We start from the raw sequence: 11,873 nt of genomic DNA, 5'->3' as shown, positions 1-11,873 counted from the left end.
TACATACAGATTAATTTCTAAGACTGATAACACCTTCATTGGTCCAGATTTATCTTTGGTTTTAGGGAGTGGAGGCAAAGAACCTGTACATAAAGCCTTCTGCTTACCTCGGAAGTGTGACGAGAACTTGGGTTAATTGTAGGTTAACAAGGTGTGAACAACCAGTATCATAAAGCCTAAGTTTACAGAGTGCAGAATTGAAACGCAGGAGATTCAGACTCACCCAACTAAAAGAATGCAACATTATTGTGTCTGACATTTAAAAGCTGCAATTCCACAAATCCCTGAAAATTTCCCCCCAGTATTAAGTTCACACAATAGCATCACAGCCAAAACAACCTCCACCCTTCTTAAATAAACCCAAACAGAATCATGGGTCTGCCCTGCGAGGAGGTGCAGCTGGAACACTATTGATGTCCCATGTTGATCAATTCTCTTCATGGCTTCTGTATTGGGGTATCTGGTCTAGAATATGGTTTTACAACACTTGGCAACCTGTTTACAGTCATCTTTGTATTTATTTCAGTATTTCTTTCTTTTATTTTACTATGTCGAGCTCTGTACTGCCCTTTATCTCTCTCAGCTGTTCTACTGTGGTGTGTTATGGGTTCATCGAGCTTGTATGCGGCAGGAATCTTTGGATCAAGGTAATTTCACTCTGTTTGAGAATTTCCCAGGATGTTAAGCTTCCCTTTACCTTTGTGTGCCTCAGCGAGCGAGATAGCAAGCGACACATGTTGCAAACACACACACACGGTGGCTCCCGGGGTTTGACGCCAGCAGCGGGGCAGGGGGAACTTGAAAGATAAGGATCGTAAATTACACCCGACACTAGAATTTCCCCAAAAAAAGGATCAGATTATTGCAGCCTGACTCAAGTGTGGGGCTATACTGTGAATTCATGTGTGGTAGGGTAATCGTGATGGAGGGCTGTTTGATTTGTAATGCCCCTTGCTGGAGGGCTAGAGGCCTGAATGGGGGGCCTTTCACTGTACCTTTAAGATCCTTTAGTTATATTAAAGGAGTAGTTCACCCAAAAAAGAAAATTCATTTACTCCCCCTCATGTCATTCCAAATCTGTATCTTTTTCCCCCTCCATAAAACAAAGAGTCACTTTTAGTCCATATAATTTGTGCATTACATTACAAGTCTTCTAAAATCATATAAAGGTTTTGAGTGATGAACAGATCAAAATTGAAGTCATTATTCATTAATAAATTGCTACGACCAAATCATTGCGTCAACTTCAAATCAAACGATTGAAAATGAATCAAACAAATAAAAAAAATCATTTATTCATCAATTGGACACCACTACATCACTTAAAGGGATAGTTCACCCAAAAATGAAAATTCTGTCATTAATTACTCACCCTTATGTCGTTCCAAACCCATAAGACCTTATACGTGCCTCTACCTACATTTCTGCAAAACACAAAAAATGTACTTATACATACAAATCGCTGCAGTTTCCAGTTGAAATGAACACTAGAGGCAGGTCCACAGTTTCGATTAATAACGCCTGATTTTCGCATAATTACTTGAGGAATATTATGTTATGAATTCAAAACCATTTTAACATGCTGCGAGATTTGAAAACGGATGCATTTGAAGGTTAGCGTCACATATCCAGCTTCATATGCATGAGTTTTCTGATTTAGTAGGTTTGCTCGGTAGCTCACACGATACGGCGTGGCACTTAGGTGATGAAGAGCTCCGGTATGAACCCCGTGAAACTACGGTTCAACAAAACAGCTCAAATCCGCATAAGGAAGTTAAAATAGCACGGCTGCATCAACAAATGCATTTTTATATCACTTTTGCATTTGTTAACACTATCGGGTATGTTTAGGGTTGGGTTTGGTGTAGGGGATATTTCCAACACGATAGAGCATTAACTTTTAGCAACACTCATCGCATATTTGAATTATGAACCACAGCAATACTTGCCTATATCAACGTAACAAAAACGTGCCAGGGTCACGTATTGAACCCGCGTTTTAGCGCCACTCACTGGACGTTTCACTTTGAAACTGCCGCGAAACGTGCAGTAAGGTACGTATTAACGGTGCTGCAGAAATGTATTTAGAAGCACGTATTTCCAATGAGCCTGGGTTGGATATTTTTGATGTAATCGAGCTTTCTGACCCTCCATAGACAGCAACACAATTACCACGTTCAAGGCCCAGAAAGGTAGTAAGGACATCATTAAAATAGTCCATGTGACATCAGTGGTACAACCGTAATGTTATGAAGCTAAAAGAATACTTTTTGTGTGCAAAGAAATCAAAAATAACAACTTTATTCAGCAATTTCTTCTCTTCCGTGTCAGTCTTCGACGTGCTTTCATGACAGTACCACAAAAAGTATTCTCGTAGCTTCATGACCTTGAACGTGTCAGTTGCATTGCTGTCTATGCAGGGTCAGAAAGCTCACGGATTTCATAAAAAATATCTTAATTTGTGTTCTGAAGATGAACGAAGGTCTTACAGGTTTGGAACGACATGAGGTTTAGTAATTAATGACAGAATTTTCATTTTTGGGTGAACGATCTCCTTGATGCCCTCAAAATTTAATATATTTGAATAAAGTGAAAAATAATATATATTTTGTTCTCTTTCTTATATAAAGCTATCATAAAACTCCAGAAGACTTTGTATATGCCGCATGAGTAGCATCGACCACTTTTATGATGCTTTTTTGTCATTTTTGAACTTAAAATGTTCATTCCCCAATTCAATGTAATTGCATGGAAAAGAGTTAACAGCACAGTCTTCAGAATATTTCTTTGTGTTACACAGAAGAAAGAAAGTCAGTCAGGTTTGGAAGGACATGAGAATGAGTAAATGATAACAGAACTGTACTTTTTTGGAAGAATTATCCTTTAAAGTGAATGTGTAACATTGTTAAGGTATGTTAACTTTTTTTTTTTTTTTTACTTTTATATCCCTCTCATTCAGTTAGTATAACTTCAGAAGTGTTTTTAGGCTATATATGGTTAGCACGATTACTGAAAACCCTAAATGAGGTGACACCTGAAGTATGTTGAACATGAAAATTTGCAGATGATCTCTCTCACATCTATGCTTTAACCCCACCTGATTTTGCCAGGGACCCACAGGTCCTTATCCAAGAACACAACTAGGTGACTAGGGCAACCAAGGTGCAAACCCACCTCAAGATGCCATACCTTGTGCATACAGTGCAGGTGTGAGTGTGGGATTGCAGGAGAACATGACAGGAACCCACACAATTAAAACAGAACTGCAAAGCTCGCATTTGGATCAGTGCAGTAAGAAGTCTTGCGCACTAGTTTGCTGCAGGTGCTTTTCAGCTGATAGAAAAAGCAACAATATTCAGTGCAAAACACAAAAGTTAATATAGTTTCAAGTTGGTTTAAAGATAGAGGAGAGAAAAAGCAGTGTTTCTTCTCAAAGCGTCTTTGATCTCGACTGCTACATTGTTGACAAAGCTGAAGTGTGCTTTGCTCCCAGGTGGAACTTCTCAGGATGTTTTCCCAGTAATGGAAGAGTCAGCCATGCAAAGTCTAGATGGCATTTTTTGTGCTGACGAATTCTTGAGGGACATAACCTGCCCCCGAAATGTCCTTGCATTCTCCAACAAGGCTTTTGTTTCTCTGTGTGGGTTCTTTGCTCCGAGGGAGAGGGAAAAATGGCCACTGGAATGGTAAAGTATCAGCTAGCAGCTGTTGCGTGAGTGACAAACTCAAGGGCTTGTGATATGAGAGGCACAGAGGAGAGGAAGACAGCAGTAGCTGTGCTGTCCAACATAAAATGTGCTGGAGTGTTAAAGAAAAGACAGTACCTGTAAGAGGTATCTTGGAAACAATAATATTTGCATGCACTTATGGGGAGAAGGGTCTTGGTGCACAGTGAGCCCCCGTTTTGACGGTTGCTTATGATGTTTATATGAGAATTTGGGGGTCGGGAGTGTGAATGCTGTAATGCTGGCAGGGGGCTTTTGACAGGGATCTACATTGTCAATTTAGACTAGACAGACTATGTCTGAAGAAAATGTCTGTCATCACATTGTCCAGGTTGGCTTTTGATGTCTGAAATGATGATGGGGTAAAAATAACATAGATTCCTTCAGTAATTTTTTTAAGTGAAGCAAAGAAAGTCTTTCTGTTTTTCTAATAGGAGATATGCCTGAAGCTATTTTGTGACTGCTGCTCTATACAGTTATTTCCTAAGGTCTGTTGCACCTGTTGTGGGTTTGTGCTAGTAAATAAGATAAAATTGAGAAGCACTGTTACAACGTCTCCACCAGTGTGTCAACAATGCTTAATTCCTCTGCATCTCTTAAACTGTTATTAACCTTTGGAGACTATACCTTTATTTGACTAAACAAAGACATTTCCAGTCAACAATAAGTCTTTGTTCATTTTGATTAAAATAATGAGATAAAAGTGAGTTTTAAAGAGTTTGTGAGGCTCTTGCATCCTAATGAATGTGTTAGGCAGCATAAAACATTTTACAGATCAGGTCATTTAACCAAGCAAAATATTTGGATGAATCTGAAAGCAGGTTTTATATGCTGGGCATCTGAGGGAAGATAAATGAATGACGTGTTGGACAGCAGTAGCTGTGCTGTCCAACATAAAATGTGCTGGAGTGTTAAAGAAAAGACAGTACCTGTAAGAGGTATCTTGGACACAACAATATTTGCATGCACTTATGGGGAGAATGGTCTTTGTGCACGTTGAGCCCCCATTTTGATGGTTGACGGTTAATTTTTATATGCGGATCCAGGAGTTGGGAGTATGAATGCTGTAATGTTGGTCATGTGCTGGCAGGGGGCTTTTGACAGGGATCTACATTGTCAATTTAGACTAGACAGACTATGTCTGAAGAAAATGTCTGTCATCACATTGTCCAGGTTGGCTTTTGATGTCTGAAATGATGATGGGGTAAAAATAACATAGATTCCTTCAGTAATTTTTTTAAGTGAAGCAAAGAAAGTCTTTCTGTTTTTCTAATAGGAGATATGCCTGAAGCTATTTTGTGACTGCTGCTCTATACAGTTATTTCCTAAGGTCTGTTGCACCTGTTGTGGGTTTGTGCTAGTAAATAAGATAAAATTGAGAAGCACTGTTACAACGTCTCCACCAGTGTGTCAACAATGCTTAATTCCTCTGCATCTCTTAAACTGTTATTAACCTTTGGAGACTATACCTTTATTTGACTAAACAAAGACATTTCCAGTCAACAATAAGTCTTTGTTCATTTTGATTAAAATAATGAGATAAAAGTGAGTTTTAAAGAGTTTGTGAGGCTCTTGCATCCTAATGAATGTGTTAGGCAGCATAAAACATTTTACAGATCAGGTCATTTTAACCAAGCAAAATATTTGGATGAATCTGAAAGCAGGTTTTATATGCTGGGCATCTGAGGGAAGATAAATGAATGACGTGTTGATAATTTAATGGAGAGATTTGTTTCTTTCTCATAGTTGGATGAAAGAAAGATAGATTATATTTTTATATATTATATATTATATATATTTCTATATAATTCAGTTCTGTGTAAACTCTTTAATTTTTTGTACAAACAAAGATGGAGCAATTTTCACTCTTTTGTTTTTATCAACAGCAGTTTCAACCAGTAGTTACCATTTACAATAATTGTAAACTATGTCAATTAATGAAGCATATCAAATATTTTTGTGATGGCTAAGTGCTCTTGTTTTTATTCAGTAAGGACATCTGCAGTTGCTCAACCACAACATTATAACTGTGAGAAATCTGTTATTTTGTTATTCTCTTTCTGTGCCTTTTAACTAGGAATTTATCTTTCATTTTTGTTGTTAATTGTAAAGACATTTGCTGCTTGATGATTTATGTTAAAAATGCATGTATTTTATAAACATACAAGCCTGTTCAGTGGTCACCTGTTTATTAAAAAATATATGATTCTCCAGGAAATAAATTTGCTTTGTTCAGAGAAATAAGAATTTGATAATATTTGTAGTAATTTAATAATATACAAAATTGTGATTTATGATGATGAACCTTATAAAAATGTTTTCTCCCTTTCTTGTTTAACTGTTCAATTAAGCAGAATTAAACAATAATGCAAATAAAGAATTGTTTGTAATTGTAAGTACAAAAAATACTGAAATCAAATAAAACTGAATTAACTGAAGGTGGAGAATATTTTTGTAAATAATATAGTACAATACAAACGTGTAAAATTATATTTGTAACATTAGTTAGCACAAAGATTGTTTTATTAATTTATGTTTTATAATAATAAACAAACATGTTTTAAACATGTCTACAGAAAGATCTTCCTCTTAAAATATGTTTTTAGATCAATATGTTTTATTTTTTAAATCAATTTCTTTGGTTTTGCAGACATATTCTTTTAGAAAAAATATGTCTAGTAATCTAATTTCTTAGTAATTGTGGATTTTTTGCAACAGTGGTTTCACATGAAGGACGTGTTTGTTCAGTGCAGTTATTGCTGTAATGCTGATATCTGAGTTTAACGGAAAAGATGATTGTAAATGAGCAAACATTTGTGTCTCAACATTAGTTTTCTTATTATCCTTTTATAGGATGCTTGTTTCATATAACAGTGATGCTATTTCTGTGTTTAAATGAATATTATGCTTCTTTTATATAATCAGAGATACATATTTAATCTTATCATTACACCTTTAATTTATGAGGAATATAACTGTCATTATTTTACAGTTTGCTTTGTCTTACTGTGTGATAATGACCACACACAGAAAGACTTCCTTGATTTATGGAAACCTAAAACTTAAGCTCTTTGATTTTCCATGGAAGAAAACACATAGGGTAATGTGTGAAAAACTTAAATGTAAAATCAGCTGTGATATTTTGGAGGGTCTGGCAAACTTTCTTTGGGTGTGTCTTCACGGATATCGCGTTAATTGCAGGCATCCGGGAAATAGCATGAGCTGCTTAGCCCAGTAAGAGCTGCGTTTGTGTGACGTCATTATTCCGCGAAAAAACAGCATGATCAGGTTAGAATACAGAGGCGTGAACCACAGGCATTAGAATCAGACCGGAGTTCACTTTTTTGACGTTTATTTGAGAGGGGCTATGTGATGTTCTGTCGTGTCTTTTTGTTTAAGACTGTTTGTTTACTGAGAAAGATATATCCCGACGAAGTTTAAAAGATGCTCATATTATTGTTGACTGCGTACAAAAATGATTAAATAAAAATGTTTGGCTTCTTGAGTGTCTTGAATTGAGCTCAAAGGAACTATAGGCGTTGATTTAGCCTAAAGATGAAGGTTTGAATTATACACTTAATGGGGGAGTCAAAATGTTGCTGACATAGAGGGATATTTATATATTTTATAAATGTATATAATGTGTATTTTATGCTAATTAGAAAAAAATCGTATAAAAGCAACTTTCACGTGACGCTTGTTTAAACAGGTACGTTTAAAAAAAAACAATCTAAAACGTTCTAATAATGAATATTCTAGTAATTTATTAGTTATTGTTTTCTTTGAAAAGAACATTTGAATGATATCCACCCATAAGAGTTTCAGTGCGCCAGAAAAGGAAAGCTTTATATCGTTAAAAAGAAAAAAAGTATGCATCCTTGGTGTTATTATGACCCGTAGTGCCCATTGTTTGAAGCCATTAATGTGCATTTGGATGTCTGAAACCCACTCATGATGCCCTGCCATTACCGACATTTCACGTGTCGGCTGCGTGTGGGTAACACTGCAGTTTAAATAACATGTTTTAACAAGGAAATTAAATGACTAGATGTTTCAGCATTTGAGTAATTGGAATTGCTTAATTATCCCTCAGTTCCATGCTGTCGCTGAAAGAAATCATTTTAGCATGCTCTGTTAATTTAAATTCATAAGGGTTAAGTAATATTATAAAAATATAGACTTATGAGCAGACTAACTTGGAAAATAATAGAATATATTTTTATTAAATTTTCTGCCCTTTAAGCATAAATTGTAATCATTTTGTCATCTGTATCACTTTATCTTATAGGATACGGTCTTTATAATTAAAATATCTTTGAGTTTCTCAGAGCATCACTCTGAGGGCTGCAGATATTGCTGTCGCTCTGCTACATTTGTATACATTTATTTATGGCATCTGCGCGCGGCAGACTCTGAGAAGTAGCAGCGTTCATCAGGTGATCAGCAAAATAGATTAGGTTCTTCCTGGCACTTTAGAAGGTGAACTTTCACAGACAAAGTCTGCCCAGTAACAATCCGAAAGCCCCAGACGCGCGCAGAAGAACTATTGGAAGTTGACAAAATGGGAGGAAACAATCTACAGCGAGAGAAAAAAAAGTTTTAAAGAGACATTTCCTATCACATTTAAAAGTGTTGAAACGAAACAACTGTTGCAAAAGCACATAGCTGCGGTCTGTTGAGTTCTTCAGAATCACTGTTAGAGGCTGGAGAACCTCGAGATGCACCGTGATCAATAACTCACTGTAGATGTTCTCTAGAAGGTCTTTGAAGACACACTAACGCTATTTAATTCTGATTTCCCTATTAGCCTATACGAAATGTTGAACTGCTTTGACTCATTTGCTGCTTAAGTGACTTTCTGAATGAGTTTGTGCGTTATGCATGTTGAAATCCGTCACCTGCACAGCAGATCACAATTTTGGAACGCTCACATCTTCTTTTGAGGCTTGGCTTTTTGATGCTAAATAGAGACGATAATAATGCTTCATATAATAGCCTACACTGGGGGCAGCTCAAGAGAATACCTATCATTCCGCTGCCATCTCTGACGAGCGAGCGTTGTTTCATGCTTTCGCTGCATTTCCTAGAAAGCTATCTCGTTGACCACAGGCGTTGCAGCTTCATGTAAGATAGCTCTATTTCGACTTTGTGATGACGACGTGGCGTTTTAGTGTCCTTAAAGTCAAAAAGAAAGGTTTTTGACCGTTTATTGGTCTAATTTGCGCAAATGTCTGCTTGGCACAACTAGCCTATATTGGTCAACTAGGATATGAATATTATATGCATATTATTTGATACGAAATAACATCATAAAAACCCTCAAAAACACTTTTTTAGAACACTGAGATGCTATATATACGTTGAGTGTTGCGTTGGGTGCGCTGTGTTTATGTTTATGTTTACCCAGCGTCGTTAAAGTAGTTGCGCATTAATGGGTAAGTTGACTAATGATGAACATCTTGCATGATCCATAAATATATCAGCCAATATTGCAATTCTTGATCATCTAGCGGGGGCTATTGATAACCAGAGCAAGAGGGCTGGAAAAGAAGAGGAAGACCGAGCATGTTGCGTCTGGCCAATAATAAGATGAGGCTTGCGTCACACAGCCTTACATCTGCAGACCTCAAATGTTGCAGCGAGAGGAGCAGAGCAGAGAAAGAGACTAGTGGGGAAAAGTTTGCAAAAGGATCAGGACTAACCTGGAAAGCCTTGTAGACTGGTTTTATGTGCCTGAGAAGTCCTTTCTGCTCTTTTTGACATTTCGCAACCATTGTATTTGACTGTTTGTAGGCTTATTTGAGATCGAAAAGGACTGTAACAATCATGGAACTGCTTTGTCTCGAGATGGACACCATTGTAAGAGCCCGTCCTGACCCGAATCTTCTATATGATGACAGGGTACTACAAAGCTTGTTGACCATCGAAGAGAGGTTTCTTCCCCAGTGTTCATATTTTAAATGTGTTCAGAAAGAAATTCAGCCCTTTATGCGGAGGATGGTGGCAACTTGGATGTTGGAGGTTTGTACTTATCCGATCATTTCCGTGCTTACACCGTATCTACAAAACGTCTAGCAAAGTGTTTTCTCCGTTATTCTGTCATGCAAGCATTGTGGAATGCAAGTAAAGGAGCTTTCTTAATATTTCCGAAATGGCAGATCCGATTTGGTCGGGCTATTTATTTTATTGCAGTCATAAACGCTGATTTTGGACCAAGTTCACGATTAGATTTGCAGGGGGGTGGATGATATCGACATGTCAGTGATCATAAGCGCATATTTCTCAAAGTTTTCGGTTCCGTTAACAAAGAGCACAGAATCGTGCTTAATGTTATTTATTTATTTTTGGGATAAATATTTCCATGCACACGTATGCACTTCAATGCTTGCCGCTGTGCTACATCTAACCATCGCCATGTTGGTTTTTCTTTCACAACAACTTTATCGCAACAAAATCATCATAACAACTCTTTACATGTGCATGACTGGATAAATGAGCGTTTACTGTACATATTCATGGTTGAATATATTGGGAATTATGTTTCTATCATTTTGTAAATTTTTTTGAAATATATGGTTGCGGAAGGGGCGAGGGCCCGCACTGCTTCTTAACCCATGCTGATCGAAGTCTATTGCCTTGGAATTAAGTTCGGTTTTTGTCAGAATCTTTCATATTCCTAATCTCTGAATGTTGAAAACGTTAGGGGAGGACCTTAGCTTTATTTTCATGTCTTAAATTGTCAGGTGAATGGAGCAGGAGAATTTATAAACATTTTTGAAAAAAATATTTCGGTCCGATGGTGACGCACTCTTCTAAGACCGCATGCTACTTCGTTTAAAAAATCATGTTTTAATCATATAAAAAATCGATTTGATTGCTTGTCAATTGTCGGGAATGATGTGAAAAGGGTTGGTGAATATTTAGAGGTATGAATAGTAGACCTAGACAATTTATTTATATTTTTAAATATTTTATGAAAATATGACGAATTAAAAAAACAGACCCCGTACTGTTGCATGGGTGTTTTTTGGCTCGGGCGATTGTGACTTGAATTAATTTCTTACTGAATGAACCAAAGGAATGTGAGTCTATTGACAAATATGTTAGAGTCCCCTTTTCATCCATTAAATTCATACATTTAGAACAACGACAAGACAGAAATTGCACTTTTTTAAAATCAATATCTAATGTTACCGTGACGATTTACAACCTGTTATCTATGCAACTGATGGACAATACTACGTATTTCGTTTAATCGGCATAATTATTTGATGCATATATAGCCATTGCGAGTCTTATAAATTAGACTAATTTTGTTGCGCCACGTGCATCTTTTCCTCTGAACTTATTAAGTTATGCCCTGCCCTTTCCAGGTCTGCGAGGAACAGAAATGCGAGGAAGAAGTTTTTCCACTGGCTATGAACTACTTGGACCGATTTTTATCGGTGGTACCAACAAGAAAATGTAACTTGCAGTTGCTCGGCGCAGTATGCATGTTTCTTGCGTCTAAATTGAAAGAGACGCGTCCATTAACTGCAGAGAAGCTGTGCATCTACACTGATAACTCAATCAGACCGCAGGAACTGCTGGTAAGCACCAAATAAACTCTTTGCATATACCGAAACTTACTAACTTATCTCTAGTGACTGCCAGAAAATTGGCTACATACCTTATTCACAATTTTCCTCAATATATACTATTGCTAAGTGTTTATTTGTTTACATTACAGTATAGGCCTATACTGCTGTTATGGGTACACTAAATCGTTTAGTAGGCTAGTCATCCCACTTAAAATAAAATTTCAGGTTATGCAGATACTTGTATAGGCCTACTTTAATTTGTGATGGAATTTTTCATAGTGTGTATGTTTACAAATCAATGCCATAAGAATTAAAATTAGTCTACAGCAAAGACTAGGTTCTGTTTGACTAAATATTCTACCGACAGATGGATGTTCTCCACAAACATTCAAATATCAACTCAAGGGTGTTAGAGTCCATGCATGACAGAGCTATTACGCCATCTAGTGGCAACTATGCAACCCACAGCTGCATCAGGGCTGAAGTCTTGTTCCACCTGTATATATTGGATGAATATTGATATATATATATATATATATATATATATATATATATATAGCCTTAAAAG

General features: G+C 36.8%; 1 protein-coding gene across 1 annotated transcript in view; it reads left to right on the top strand.

Annotated features, from left to right (window-relative positions):
* Positions 1 to 9,352: 9,352 nt before the first annotated feature.
* ccnd2a (cyclin D2, a) overlaps positions 9,353 to 11,873 on the top strand; it is a 15,922-nt gene continuing 13,401 nt past the window's right edge. Inside the window, exons 1-2 of the mRNA XM_016544216.1 lie at positions 9,353 to 9,746; positions 11,099 to 11,314. Of these exons, the coding sequence (XP_016399702.1) occupies positions 9,552 to 9,746; positions 11,099 to 11,314 (411 nt within the window). The 5' untranslated portion in view covers positions 9,353 to 9,551. The remainder of the gene's footprint in view (positions 9,747 to 11,098; positions 11,315 to 11,873) is intronic.

This window comes from Sinocyclocheilus rhinocerous, unplaced genomic scaffold (genome assembly GCF_001515625.1).
Source record: "Sinocyclocheilus rhinocerous isolate Xijiao unplaced genomic scaffold, SAMN03320098_v1.1 scaffold2415, whole genome shotgun sequence".
NCBI lineage: Eukaryota > Metazoa > Chordata > Actinopteri > Cypriniformes > Cyprinidae > Sinocyclocheilus > Sinocyclocheilus rhinocerous.
This window is presented reverse-complemented; position numbering and strand designations above follow the sequence as displayed.